Below are 15608 nucleotides of genomic sequence, written 5' to 3'. Positions count from 1 at the left end.
GTCAGATTCCCGTCATCTCCCATTATCTAACCAATCATTGAAACTTTTCCTCTTGCCTCCTAAATATTTCTCAAGGTCTCATCATCTCATGCTTAAATATTGGAATGGACTTGTAATTCGAGGCTTATCTTCCCCACATCAACCCACCAGAGCTTGAGTGGACTGAAATGTAGAACCCCAAGAGTCCTCAAAACCTTAGGGTAAACATTCATTGACCTGGGGTTATCAGTTTTTTTTTTACTAGTAAGTCATTTGAAGCATTAATTCAGCAAATGTTTGCTGAGCACATACAATGTGCTAAGCATTGTTCTAGGTGCTTGGGGATACAGTACTGAGCAAAACAAACATTCCTACCCTCATGGAGCTTCTGTTCTAGACAGGATGCAATAAATATAATAAATCTGGTGCTGTGGCTAAAAAAAAATAGAACAAGCCAAAAGGGATTGGAAGACCTGGGGTGTGACAATGGATTGCAGTTTTAAACAGGGTATTAAGGGAAAACCTCAGGTGGACAGTGAGCTTTTTAAGCAAAGGCATAGAGGCATAAGGGAATGTGTCATGTAGTTATCTTGGAAAAGAGGAGCCCCAGGCAGAGGGACCCATGCAAAGACCTTGAGGCAGAAGTACGTCATGTTTGTTCAGAGAACAAGCCACATTCCAAGAGTGGAATGAGCAAAGGGAAGAATAGTGGGAGATCAGGCTAGAGGTGATGTTGAGCAGAGTTTTGATGACATTTTAAATGATGTGTTGGACTAAATTGCAGGAGGGTCAAGGGTAGAAGCTTAGAAACTTGTTAAGAGGTGTGGGAATGATGATAAAGCAGTAGCCAGATTCGAGATAGATTTTGACATTGATCAGATCCTAGTTAGATGGTGACACTGGCATAGAGTTAGGAGGCTGTTGAAATTGTGGAAGAGGTTAGAGTCTAAAATGAGAGTGGGTAGGTGATGGTGAAGAAGAGACAGATTAGAGGAATAAAAATGAAGTCTTATAGAGTAAAGGCAAATAAGTATATTCCTGAATTCTCCCAACTGGCTTTCTTTGCAGAAGGATTGGTTGGTTGCTTTGTTTTTAGAAAAATCTGGGGTTTTTTTTGGTTTTTGACCCTTTCATTAGAAAAGAGAACCTTCAAGTAATGGTCTAGAAATCTACATCAGGTGCTGGATTAATTGAAAGAGTGTGGTGAAATCAGACATACTGACTTTGAATTCTATTGCTGCCATTTACCAGCCTTGGGAAGTTATTTGAGCTCTTGATGCCTTAGTTCCTTGTGAAATGGAATAGTAATACCCACATCATAGGTTGCTGTGATGATTAAATGAAAGGGTGCATATAAAGCTCTTAGCATGCTGTCCATAACATTTAATTAGTAAACTCAGTTAATTTGAGCAACAGAATTTCTAACACTCATTTGGGAGGCTACTTCACTCATTTTTTTGGTCCTTTAATACTGCTAGTCTGACTCTTTGTGTCGAATTTTTTTCTTCAAAATGTAATGTCATTGCTATTTGCAAGCACTAGCAATTTGGTGCTTGACCAACCAAATGTGAAAGACACTCCCTACTAAATTGAGCAGATTTTGATTTATTTGTCCAGTGCTGATAGCTTTTAACATGGAGTGTGAGTGCTGTATGTCCTTCCACATTCACACACACAGGTGTGTAAATGAAAAAAACCTTAAGGAAAGTACTGTGGAAACAAGACAAAATGAAAGGATGGTTGTTGTCTTCTAGGAATTGCAAGATTGCAAGTCAAATTCAGGAGAAAAGACAACACACAGTAAGAGAAGCTCACAGCAAAAGGTGGCAGCTAGTACTTTAGCAACCAATGAGTAGTTCAGGCAGCGGGTGCTGGCAGAGGCCAGAGGGAGGGAACCCCTTGTGCCAAAATGACCAGAATTTACCAGATGCAGAAGGGCTTTCAAGGTGATTCTCACAGATTGTAGACAATCTTCCTCCTTCCACTCAGCAAAAGGAGAGGCCCTTAGAAAATAGGGAAGGATCTGGAAATGGTTCAGTCAGTGAGTCCAGATTGTTAAAACTGACTTCAAATATATTTGTCTGAAATTTCCTACTACCTAAAAGAGAGGCTGGGAGGGAAACTCACAGTATAGAATTTATGTGCTGGGAATTATACACAATAGGTTGGTTAACTGGTGTGGGGACAGAGAGGTGGAGCTAGTGATGCAGGATGACGGGCAGCTGGTGCAGAGGATTCCCAGTGGGCCTCCAGAGCATCTGGGTCATCATTCCAGGAAGTTTTGTTTGCTGTTGTCAGGACAGGTGGTTAACAATGCTGCCAGGATTAGGGTAGAACAGTCCACACCTGCTTTGCATAGAGATTTGATGACAGTAGCCCTGGGCAGTGAGTTTTTCTTCCTTCTTCACTCAGCAGTCTCTCTGTGTAGGCCCCAAGCCAGACTCACATCTGGCAACTAAATCCTCTTCTTTATGTTGGAAGATTAAAAACTATGTGGCCAAACCAACCAGGACAGGTCTGGTTGGCCCTGCCCTTGGAGTATGTGGAAGGAGTTAGGAGGAAATGGCCCAGTGGTGAGGTCAGTAATGAGCAGAAAGAGGATAACTGCATTTTATTCATGCTCATTAAATGCCTATCCTGGTCCCAGGCTCCCCACCTGCCAGACCCCACAAAGAAAGGATGGTCATGAAAATACTATTGGACTAATTTGTTGATCAGCTCTTCCACGACTGTTGAACTGCTAAAAATTCTAGACCCTACAGTTGTTCTCAGATGGAGACATCAAAGGCTAGAGTGTGCCGATATCCCCAAGGGAACTTGTTCAAAGTGCAAAATTCCTGAGATTCTAATCCAAGAAATCCTACTTTGAACCTGTAAATTTGCTTTTTAATACCCTCAGGCAAACATTTTTCCTCCAATTTTTTTTTTTTTAACCAAGAGGGAATACATGTTACATTGCAATCCCGGGTGTGTACCTGAAACAAATTTCACAAAACTGTATTTCCCCTTACTAAAATAATTCCTATTCTATTCCATTCCATTCTTTAAAAACATTGCTGGTCAAACTAAATTGATTTCATGACTCACCACTGAGTCTCAGCCTGCATCTCCCCAAAGCCACCTCTGTAAGAGAATTTTTTTTATTAAGGTATGATTGATATACACTCTTATGAAGGTTTCACATGAAAAAACAATGTGGTTACTACATTTACCCATATTATCATGTCCCCATCCATACTCCAATGCAGTCAGTGTCCATCAGTGCAGCAAGTTGCCAGAGATCCACTAACCACCTTCTCTGTGATACAGTGTTTTCCCCATGATCCCCCACACCATGCGTACTAAACATAATACCCCTCAGTCCCCTTCTCCCTCCCTCCGCACCTGCCCTCCCACACCCCTCCCCTTTGGTAACCACTAGTTCTTTCTTGGAGTCTCTGAGTCTGCTGCCATTTTGTTCCTTCAGTTTTACTTCATTGTTATACTCCACAAATGAGGCAAATCATTTGGCATTTGTCTTTCTCTGCCTGGCTTATTTCAGTGAGCATAATGTCCTCCAGCTCCATCCACGTTGTTGCAAATGGTAGGATTTGTTTCTTTCTTATGGCTGAATAATATTCCATTGTATATATGTACGACATCTTTATCCATTCATCTACTGATGGATCCTTAGGTTGCTTCCATATCTTGGCTATTGTAAAAAGTGCTGTGATAAACATAGGGGTGCATATGTCTTTTTGAATCTGAGAAGTTGTACTCTTTGGGTATATTCCAAGGATTGGGATTCCAGGGTCAAATGGTATTTCTATTTTTAGGTTTTGAAGAACCTCCATATTGCTTTCCACAATGGTTGAACTAGCTTACATTCCCACCAGCAGTGTAGGAGGGTTCCCCTTTCTCCGCATCCTCACCAGCATTTGTTCTTAGTCTTTTCAATACTGGCCATCCTTATTGGTGTGAGGTGATATCTCATTGTGGTTTTAATTTGCTTTTTCCTTGATGATTAGTGATGTGGGGCATCTTTTCTTGTGTCTGTTGGCCATCTGAATTTCTTCTTTGGAGAACTGTTTCTTCATATCTTCTGCCCATTTGTTAATCAGGTTATTTGCTTTTGGGTGTTGAGGAGTGTAAGTTCTTTATATATTTTGGATGTTAACCCCTTGTCAGATATGTCGTTTACAAATATATTCTCCCATACTGTAGGATGCCTTTTTGTTTTGTTGATAATGTCCTTTGCTGTACAAAAACTTTTTAGTTTGATGTAGTCCCATGAGTTCATTTTTGCTTTTGTTTCCCTTTCTCGAGAAGGTGGGTTGCTCGAGTCTTTATGTATGGATATCTTTCTTTGCTCTATATCTTCCTCTCATTCATTCATTCAGGCAGTATTTATTGACCACCATTCTAGACATTAGGAATACAGCAGTGAACATAACAGGTAAAGACTGCTCTCATTCTCCAAATCCCAGTTTCCATGGTTTATCCATTACTTTTCCTTCACCCCAGGGTTGAGCAGCTCTCTCATAGAAACATAGGGTTGTGGGGCTAAGGGGTTCACCAAGGACCTCTATTTTTGTTTTGCTATGTTTAGCTTTTTAAGTTTTTCCTACCTAGCCAAAAAAAAAAAAAACCCAAAACACCAAGAGCTAGCATGGTCTAGTATTTTCTCTCTCTTTCTGATTTGTGGGCAAAGGAAGAAAAACTCATCCCAGCTGGCAGACTCTGTAGTTCAGGAAGCATGGGTTGGTACTATTTAAAACAAGCTCACAAAAGCAAACATGAGGTGCGCGCCCACCCTTCAACACAAAAAACAGTAGGTGTAAGCCTCAGCACCTGCTGTCCTTCAAGTATAATATTTTATTTATGCTTAAATAGAGGAGCGATTTTAAGAGTCAAAGTTTTGTTTATGATTAAGATTTCTTTTGGAATTTTCATTTCAGTCTGAATGTAGATGGTATTCTAAGAAATAAATATAAGAGGCGTTATCTATGCTGCAAAGATCTGCTGCATGGAAAACCCTTCAACAAACTCCTTTCCGGAGGAGTTTGAGGCGTGGCAGTGATGAGATTGCAGAAGTGGACAGTTTGCTCAGCACCTGAGGGATAAGTGGACCTGGTAGTGGCTGAGGGGGATGACTGGCAGGGTCGCGCATCTGGTCAGTTTCCACACTTTCATAGCTCCAAAGTATGTTTAGTGACTTGTAGTTAAGGACTGGAGGCTGTGGGTTTAGTTATTTCTTTTCTGTGCAGGGCTGATGTGCAGCCTTGGGGGAGTTAGAAGAGACAAGTGGAGGAAAGGCCTGCTCTGGACTTGCGCATCCGCTCTGGGTAAACAGACCAGGTGGCAGTGTGTCACGAATCCAGGAAACAGATGGTTGATGTTTTGAGAATTAAATATGGCAAGTAAAATTAGATTAAGTGTATCACAAGCCTGGATACCAGCCATTAGAGCAGCTATACGAAGACAGACTTCTGCCCGGTCTGCTTGGATGGCAGTCAGTTTCAGGCTGAGGCACACACACCCCCACACCCCCCAGGGGCCCTAAAACCAATGCCATCCCATGGTCACCTGATTGGCACCCTGGGTCCTTGGCTGCTGGCTGAGGCTGTGTGTTTTCTTGGCCGTTGCACCTTCCCTTTGGTAGCCAACCCATTGACTGCTCTCAGCACCTTTATTTTACTCCCCTCTCCCCTCCCTCCCTGCCCCTGATAATTTCTTTTTTCTGTAACAAATCAGGTTTAATTCTCACTTGTTCTAGACTTGCAGAACAGTAAGTGCTCAGAAAGGGGAGAGCATAGAATGCCAGAACATCATCGGGTACACAGAGGGCATGATTTGGAGTCAGACCTGGGATTGAATTCCTACTGTGCCACTTACCAGTTGTGTGAGCTAGTCCTTTTGTCATAATTGTGTCTTCTCCTGAAGCACCTCCCACCACCTCAAAGACTGCTCATATGCTGATGGCTGACATTATCTTTAGCCCTGCGTTTTGGCTTCAGCCTCATGCCCAGTGTATCAGCAATGAGTGGTGGCCCATTCATTGCTGTACAAACACTGTGTCCTCACCTTCAGGTGCCCTCTGCCACATGGCCAGCCTGCAGGTGGATTCTTGTGACTCTATACCTTCACCTCCAGGCATAAGGTTTAAGCATGCCACCTAATAATAGTCAGTAGCACCTTAGTGAGGCTATTTAACTGCTGAGACAAGTTCCCGTGTCTGTATAATGGGACACTATATAGTACACAGGGTTACTGAAAGATTAGTGTTAGTGCAGGAAATGGCACTTTAAATGGTAGGTTATATATTTGCTTATTAGCTTACCTCCCAGTGAGGCCTTTGGGCACCCAGCCCCCAGTACTCATGCACTAATTAGGCACCAGGAATGTCTGAAGTGGAACAGTAAGCTAACTATGTAATTTTCCAGTTGAGGAAACTAATTCTAAGAGGCCAACAGCCTTGCTTGTCTATAAAATACAGCAGCATTCTCCTGTTGGGTATCAGTTATTCCTTTGTGAAATATCAATTGATCACTTTCTAAGATTTGTTGTCAGGCTCTGTCCTAGGCACTGGGTCTGAAGTAGTTAATTGGTTAATGAAAGTTCACCAGTCATGCAAATACAGAATTAGCACATTTACAGTTTGTGTGGAGGGAGAGTAAAAAGCAAAGATTAGTTGAATGTTATGTGCCAAGTAGTGTTCTAGGTGCTGGATGTGTAAATCTGCATATGGGGCCATTGTGGTGACCTGGAAACATGACATCTAGGCCGAGACCAGAAAGATGAGTAGGAGTTGGGCAGGTAAAGAGGGAGGTTGCAGTGCAAAGCCCTCCTAATTAAAGACTTACCTTACTTCTGTGGCTTCATTGTTCCCTGTGTCTTCCCAGTAAACTAGGAAGTGCCAAGTGTGTTACTTTATTTAATTTATATTTCCTGCCCTGTGCTTCACACCTCCTTCATGTCCTTCCCCCACCATCTTTACTGAACACTTCAGTGCCCTATCCACAGCCCCATGAAGCTCACCCTTATATGCCAAAGCCTTTCTCCTGCCTGCAGATGTGATTCTGCTTCATTGCTTTCTCTGGGTAGGCATGCTGAGGAGTAAACATTCCTGCCATGCTCCCCAAGCCCCCAGCCACTGACTGACACCAGTTGGTGGATTAATACCGAGCACCCATGCCTTTGGTTGGGTCAGCACTGTGGCCGCTGCTATAATAGTCTCCTGGAGTTCCCAGCAGATTTGAACCCCAGTTAGCCATAGAGATAACCTGCCTATTAACATGCCCCAGATTGGCTTCTTCTTTCACTCTTTTCAGTGTTTCCTGGGATCACTTCCCAAATAAACTACTTGAATTCAGAACCTCAGGATCTGTTGCTTCTGTGGATCTCAAACTTAGAAGGTGAAATTTCCAATTGTGGAAGAGAAAGGGTCATTACAAAAGGAAAATGTGCAGATTTAACTGGAGAAAGACAGCAATAGTGGCAAGAAAGAGAAAGGGAGGTTTGGCTCTCTGCTGCTTAATCTTTTCTCTTATATTATGTAATTTTCAGAGTGAACAGCTTTGCAAGGTAAATCTTTTTATTCTCATTTCTGCAGATGAAGAATCCGAGTCCAGAGGGATCAAGTTATTTGCCCCAGGGTCACAGACTTGGGGGCAGCAGAGCTGACTTCCAGTCAAAGCCATGCTTCCTCAGTCCAGTAGTTTTCACACCTAGTGGGGAGGCCAAGCACCTGGTGTTGGGATAATCTTTGCAGATCACAGTAAATCTCAACTTTAGATTTGAAATAATAAAGTGTATAACTTTTCGCTAAGTCATGTGCTAGAATCTGATCTACATATGGAAAAGGCAGCAGAGGTCAGGGAGTTAAGAATTAATGGAAGGGAAACTTGAGAAAAGTGTATGTATCCATCAGTTGTTTTTCCAATCAGAAGAGCAGAGCAGGAACCCTATTTGAGAATCTCCGTCCTCTGTCCACTGACCTTGGAGGAGTTTTATGATGGGGACAGAGGCTTGTTGCCACACTGATGGGCCTCAGTGTGATCTCCAGCCACCTCCTGGGTCGTGGTCCAGGGTCATTATGGATCATCTGCTTTATCCCTCTGCCCCTACTTTCCACAGCCTCAGTCAGTCCTTTATTTTGTCCTCTAAAGAAGGAGGGGCAGACTTTAATTGAGCAACTACCTGTATCCTATTCATTTTTCAGTTGAGGCCACTTCTTCCAGGAAGGCCTCCTTGACCACAACTCCACCCCCATAGGCTGCACAGCACAGCACCCTGAACCCTGTTGCAGCCCATCATGATATTTCATTGAAGTTTCCTGTTTGTGCCTCTCAGACTCTGGGCAGTCCAGGCATTGTTCGTCTTTGTAGACAAGACCCTACCGTATAGTACATGTTCAATAAATACCTGAATGAATGACTGTATCAGATATTGTGCTAGTTCCTGGAAATACAAAGATAGTTAAAACAAAAAAGCATATGAAAAATCAAGTTCTTGTTCTTAAGAACTGGTGGCTTAGTGGGGGACTAGACAGATGAGTAAGTAAATAATAAAATTGTGGTTAAAAAAAAAGTGACCTGTTCTTGGTGATACCCTAGAAGGCCTTCTGTAGTAGTTAGTACTTTAATAGCAACTGTTTTTTTTAATTAATTACCGAGGGCAAGCACTGTGTATGGAAGCATTGAGGTAGCACAGACTGACTCATTCTCAGAAGTAAAGTAACTCCAAATGGTTGGAACATTTCTAGAATGAACTCAGAAAAATGAGTGGGGCCCTGGCACAAAAGCTTTGAGTTTCATGTTAAGCAGTATAAACTTTCAGCCAAATATTAGGGGGATACCTCTGAAGGGTTATTTTTTCTTTCATTTTTTATTAAGGTATGATTGATATACACTCTTATGAAGGTTTCACATGAAAAAACAATGTGGTTACTGCATTCACCCACATCATCAGGTCCCCAAACATACCCCATTGGAGTCACTATCCATCAGTGTAGCAAGATGCCACAGATCCACTGTGTGCCTTCTCTGTGCTACACTGTTCTCCCTGTGACCCCCACACCATATGTACTAAACATAATACGCCTCAGTCCCCTTCTCCCTCCCTCCCCACCCATCCTCCCACACCCCTCCCCTTTGGTAACCACTAGTTCATTTGTGGAGTCTCTGAGTCTGGTGCTTTTTTGTTCCTTCAGTTTTGCTTCATTGTTATACTCCACAAATGAGAGAAATCATTTGGCATTTGTCTTTCTCCACCTGGCTTATTTCACTGAGCAAATGTCCTCCAGCTCCATCCATGTTGTTGCAAATGGTAGGAATTTTTTCCTTCTTATGGCTGAATCGTATTCCATTGTGTATATGTGCCACCTCTTTATCCATTCATCTACGGATGGATACTGAGGTTGCTTCCGTGTCTTGGCTATTGTAAATAGTGCTGCAATAAACATGGGTGCATACATCTTTTTGAATCTCTGATCCTGTTTTCTTAGGGTAAATTCCTAGGAGTGGAATTCCTGGGTCAAATGGTATTTCTATTTTTATTTATTTGAGGAACCTCCATATTGCTTTCCACAATGGTTGAACTAGCTTACATTCCCACCAGCAGTGTAGGAGGGTTCCCCTTTCTCCACATCCTTGCCAGCATTTGTTGTTCTTAGTCTTTTGATGCTGGCCATCCTTACTGGTGTGAGTTGATATCTCGTTGTGGTTTTAATTTGCATTTCCCTGATAATTAGTGATGTGAAGCATCTTTTCATGTGTCTGTTGGCCATCTGAATTTCTTCTTTGGAGAACTGTCTCTTCATATCCTCTGCCCATTTTTTAATTGGGTTATTTGCATTTTGGGTGTTGAGGTGTGTAAGTTCTTTACATATTTTGGATGTTAACCCCTTGTCGGATATGTCATTTACAAATGACTTCTCCCGTATTGTAGGATACCTTTTTGTTCTGTTGATGGTGTCCTTTGCCATACAGAAACTTTTTAGTTTGATGTAGTCCCATGAGTTCATTTTTGCTTTTGTTTCCCTTGCTTGAGGAGATGTGTCCAGGAAGAAGTTGCTCATGCTTATATTCAGGAGATTTTTGCCTATGTTGTCTTCTATGAGTTTTATGGTTTCATGACTTACATTCAGATCTTTGATCCATTTCGAGTTTACTTTTGTGTATGGGGTTAAACAGTAATCCAGTTTCATTGTCTTGTATGTAGCTGTCCAGTTTTGCCAACACCAGCTGTTGAAGAGGCTGTCATTTCCCCATTGTATGTCCATGACTCCTTTATCATATATTAATTGACCATATATGGTTGGGTTTATATAGGGCTCTCTAGTCCATTGGTCTGTGGGTCTGTCTGTTCTTGTGCCAGTACCAAATTGTCTTGATTAATGTGGCTTTGTAGTAGAGCTTGAAGTTGGGGAGTGTAATGCCCTCAGCTTTATTCTTCCTTCTCAGAATTGCTTTGGTTTTTGGGGTCTTTTGTGGTTCCATATGAATTTTAGGGCAATTTTCTCTAGTTCATTGAAGAATGCTGTTGGTATTTTGACAGGGATTGCATTGAATCTATAGATTGTTTTAGGTAGGATGGTCATTTTGACAGTATTAATTCTTCCTATCCATGAACACTGGATGTGTTTCCATTTATTGGTATTTTCTTTAATTTCTCTCATGAGTGTCTTATAGTTTTCAGAGTATAGGTCTTTTACTTCCTTGGTTAGGTTTATTCCTAGATGTTTCATTTTTTTTTGATGCAGTTGTGAATAGTATTGGTTTGCTGATTTCTCTCTCTGTTAGTTCATTGTTAGTGTATAGGAATGCCACAGATTTCTGTATAATAATTTTGTATGAAGGGTTCTAACTGAGGGAAGGGCATGATCGTTTTAGAAAGATTGCCCAGGAATACCACTCAGAGGCTACAACTCCATGATGTTACTCACGATGTTGCCTCCTTCCACAGTGCTCTTCATCTTCTTCCACATAGCTTGCTGCAATGTACATGTTCCATAAAAGCAGACAGTTTTCAAATGGGCAGAGGGAGTGTATTAGGGTTTTCTGGAGACCCAGAACAAACAGGAGTTGTGTGGAGATTTATTATAAGCAACAGGCTCACACAGTTATGGAAGCTGTATTGTCCCACGGTCTGCAATCCAAAGGGTGAAGAACCATAAGAGCACATGCTGTGAATTCCAGTCCAGGTCTGGGGCAGGCGGACCTGTGTCCCAGCTCAAGACGGGGAGAGAGCCAGTGCTTCCTTTAGCAGTCTTGTTCTTAGCAGGTCATGGATCGGATGAGGCATGCTTACATCACGCAAGGCTGTCTACTTTTTTTAGTCTACTGATTTCACACTTGAATCTCATCCAGAAACATACTCACCAACACCCAGAATAGTGTTTAACCAAGTATCTCGGCACCCCAATACTCAATCAAACTGACACATACAATGAACCATCACAGAGGGGAGAGGATAGCACTAGAATTGGGGAAAGACCCATTGGCGGTAGGTAGAACCTGGGAAAGCAGTTACTGAACTAGTCTAAGCACTTTCAATATTTCTTTGGTACTTACTTGTTTCCTTGTTGGCCATTGTTATATTATCCTGATCTTGTGGGTTATTCTGTATGTTCATACTAAGAGTGTAATACTTGTTATAAGAGCTGATATAGAGATTGCTTTTATAAAACAAAGAAAACTGGTCTTCCTGTCCACCTATTTCTCCCTCCAGTTTATTCTGAACACAGTGACTAGAGAGATCCTTTTAGAACTGACTTGAGATCCTGTCATTATTATAAGCAACAGGCTCACACAGTTATGGAAGCTGTATTGTCCCACGGTCTGCAATCCAAAGGGTGAAGAACCATAAGAGCACATGCTGTGAATTCCAGTCCAGGTCTGGGGCAGGCGGACCTGTGTCCCAGCTCAAGACGGGGAGAGAGCCACAGGAATGACAGTGGCTCCTCATGGCACTCAGAGTCAAAGCCTCGGCCGTCTGTCCTGACTTCAGGATGCAGAAAGCCCAGCACGACCTGGCCCCTCTCACCTCTCTGACCTCAGCTTCTGCCACCCCTGCTTGCTCTCTCTGTTCTGTACTGGCCTCCTTGCTGTTCCGTGCACCTAGAGCACACTGCAGATGTCCGTAGGGCTGGCTCCCTCACTTTGGTCAAGCCTTTGCTCAGTGACCGCTGCTCAGCTAGGCCTTCTCTGACCACTGTGTTCAGACTTCAAATACTAGCCCTCATACTCCCTATCTCCTTCATCTTGCTTAATCTTTCTGGGTGATGCTAAACAATTTTAACATACCATGTGCTTTACCTGTTTTTTTAGATGTAAGCTTCCTAAAGCTCAAGTGTCTGTTCTGTCTTGTTTACTGCACCCCGTCCCCATTCCCACCTGCCAAATGATCCCTGGCACCATAGTAATTGTTCCATGTATGTCTGCTGAATGAATAGATGAGGGCACCCTTTTGATAATTTCACTTTTAGGTAAATTGACTTCTGAATGCTTTCCATAAATAAGAGGGTGGAAGGTTCCTTTGCCTTTTAAATAAGGCCACTACTTGATAAATCCACTTCCGAATCCACTTCAGAGAGAAATGAAATGTTCCTTGGAGACCCAAAGCATCGTAATATCTGAGAGGGGTGGGGACCCAGGACCCGCCCTCTACCACCATTAACAGAGTCCTTGCCTAAGATCAGCTACCAGGCACTGAAGGGGAGAATGTTATGGAAAGTATTCTTGGTTTTCTCCTTTCTCCTTTACTAGAGAAAGTGTGGTGCTTACTTCCAGGTAGACACAGTGGATGAACAGAAAAGTAATTGTTAGGGTGAATAATTGGGTTAGTGTTAAATTCCCCTTCTAAGCTAAATGTGCATCCTTTACATGCATGAGAAGGCTCAGTAGCCTTGGTAGAGTCAAAGGATGGTACTGACAAAACACTCTTTTTCCCCCAAAGGTGTTTCATGGGACTCACTTCCAGATGAGCTGCTCTTAGGAATCTTTTCCTGTTTGTGCCTCCCTGAACTCCTAAAAGTCTCCAGTGTTTGTAAGAGGTGGTATCATCTAGCGTAAGTATTTTTCACCCCTTTTGGCACATGTGGTAAAGGAGAAGAGAAGGGTTATTTATTTATGCATTTGGGTCTGGTGAAACTAAAAACTAAGAAAAACGTATTAGCACAAAGCACACTAGGTATCTTCATAGTTGTGCTTATAATTAGTGACTTCATTTCACAGTGGAAGGGAGGAATCTGCTGCAGGTGTAAACTTATCTCACTTCTGGACACCTCTGTTCCCTGTGTTCAGTGCTGCACATGTTTATCGGATGCCCCTCTGGGCCAGGCAGTGTACTCAGAGTGGAGGGAGTGACAGGGCTGCTTAAAGGCCCTGCTATTCCACATGCCAGTGGGCTGGCAGTGAGTGTGGTGAGGATCGAGAATGCTGGGCCCTGCATGAGACCTCAGTGCAAACCCAACCTCTGCCACTTACACTGTGTATGACCAGAGTGATGTACTTTTACAGTTCTGAGCCTCAGTCCCCTCATATGTAAAATGGGTATGGTGGTACTTTCAGGACAGGGCAAGTAGGAGGATGAGATACAGAGGTGCTGGGGCAGCACCTGACATGTAGAAGTCTTCACGTGGCAGCCAAAGAGTGCTGGCGTTTCTGTTGATTTGGAATAGCATTTTTGAAGTGTAGACAGTGAGCTATGCATGGCAAGTCTTGGTGAGCTGGGAAGGCAGAGACAGCATGGAAGTGGGGAAAATGGCTTTGATTTTCATTTTGAACTTTTCCCATCTTCATCCCTTGTCATCCCCATCCAACTTCTGGCCATCCTTTGCTTTGTGCTTAAAGGGCAATTATCTCTTCTGCCTCCACGTATCCAGGACTCTCATTGTGAGATGGCAGGAGTCCCTTCCCCCTCCATTCAAGGTGGTAGGTGTTTGCAGGAGTGGACTATTAGCCTAGAAGCACCACAGAGAGGTGTGTGTACCTGCACTGCTGGGGAAGTGGTTAAATTCACTGATCCCTGTCCAAGTGACCCCATTTTGATTTTCCTTTTCTACCAGCTTTCCTCTCCATGCAGAGTCTATTATCACAAAAGTAGTAGCTGGCATTTATTAAGCTCCTTGTTATGTGCCAGGTACTGCAGTCCTGCCATCTTAATAACAGAGGTCAGACAGCACATTGACAGTTTTCTTATTTCAAAGCCCTAGTCAGTGGTCTGCTTATGTCAAGCACTATTATAAAGCAAAATTCTAGTAGGCATTTAAAATACTCCCTTATGTGCTAGATGTCATGTTTTCTTTTTTTGTTAAGTTGAACTAATCTATGGATATTAAAGCTCCTGTATTGTGCTGTTCAGTACATTTTGGTACATTTTTGCTTTAGAAACATTATCCAAAACCTAAGTAATGTTTTTCCCTTTTCCTTTTATATTAGTTCATATATATACATATGTTTCTATTGTCTATATACATATATTTTAAGCTTAAAGGGTATTGTAAAACAGAGTTAAGCTATGACTCCCTTTTCCTAGTAGATGTCTGATAGCCATATCTCATAATGAAACAGTGCTAACTTTCCTTCTTTTCATTATATTTGCATGTAATTGGGTAACCTGGTCATGCCTAACAAATATGGCAAGTGGGATCCTTTAGGCCATTTGAACCGACCTACCTATTCAGTAATCAGTTAGGTAATTTGAACAGTCATTTTCAGTTACCAAATTGAATTGAATGCTAGAATTTTATTCTCTGATTCCAGATCATTACATTGCTAGTGATAGCACTGAACCATCTAAATTGGAAATACATCTATATGAAGGTGAAGGTGGAAGCTTATCCATGATAGGACCAAGAAATATTCAATAGTGTCTTAAAAATATCCCAGCTAATTGTATAGTCAACTTAAAAGCACAGCTTCCTTCAGAATTTGTTTCAAGGTGATTGAGTGGCCATATCGTCCTCCTTAGTAACAGTTGTGAGGGCCTCTGTTACCCTGAGTCCCCAAATTGAGCACCCCCTCTCTCTAGGTTTGACGAGTCTCTCTGGCAGACCTTAGACCTCATGGGTAGAAACCTGCATCCCGATGTGATTGGTCGGTTGCTGTCTCGAGGGGTGATTGCCTTCCGCTGCCCACGATCGTTTATGGACCAACCATTAGTTGAACATTTCAGGTAAAAAAAGAAAAACCCCCAAAATGACTATTTCTGTATCTTGGAAAAACATACCAAAACTTTTTTTTTAATCCAGACCGATGGCCTGTGACAGGTCATCTGTGCAATGTGGCATGTTAATCACATATTTTGGCAGGTGGCCTTTGTGTTGAACCATGGCACAGTCTTCAAGGACACCACTCCCATTTGAACTCAGGGTCAGTGTTGGATTCTTGCCAGGGGTCAGAGGTGCACTTTAAGCTTCTCAAGTGTGGTCCTCCGCAGTGGGCATTGTGAGTCCCCTGAGGCAGGAGAGCCAAGCAGAGAACTCAGCAGGTGGCATGGCAACCCAGCTATTTCCCCACTGCCCATTTCTGATAAAAAAGTGCGGCGAGTCTTCTCAGATTGTGTAGCTCTGGGTTTCTGATCCTATGGTGGATCAATTTGCAACCTAAAAAAATATGCCCTCTATTTTGTATAATATTTTGAAAAAG

General features: G+C 42.5%; 1 protein-coding gene across 3 annotated transcripts in view; it reads left to right on the top strand.

Moving 5' to 3' along the window:
* The window catches only part of SKP2 (S-phase kinase associated protein 2), a 103923-nt gene that overhangs the window by 1522 nt on the left and 86793 nt on the right, over nt 1-15608 (top strand). For all 3 annotated transcript variants that reach the window (XM_073237085.1, XM_073237091.1, XM_073237078.1), the window contains exons 3-4: nt 12916-13027; nt 14992-15135. In XM_073237085.1, coding sequence (XP_073093186.1) covers nt 12916-13027; nt 14992-15135 — 256 coding nt within the window. The remainder of the gene's footprint in view (nt 1-12915; nt 13028-14991; nt 15136-15608) is intronic.

The sequence above is a fragment of the Manis javanica genome, chromosome 1, assembly GCF_040802235.1.
Source record: "Manis javanica isolate MJ-LG chromosome 1, MJ_LKY, whole genome shotgun sequence".
Taxonomy (NCBI): domain Eukaryota; kingdom Metazoa; phylum Chordata; class Mammalia; order Pholidota; family Manidae; genus Manis; species Manis javanica.
This window is presented reverse-complemented; position numbering and strand designations above follow the sequence as displayed.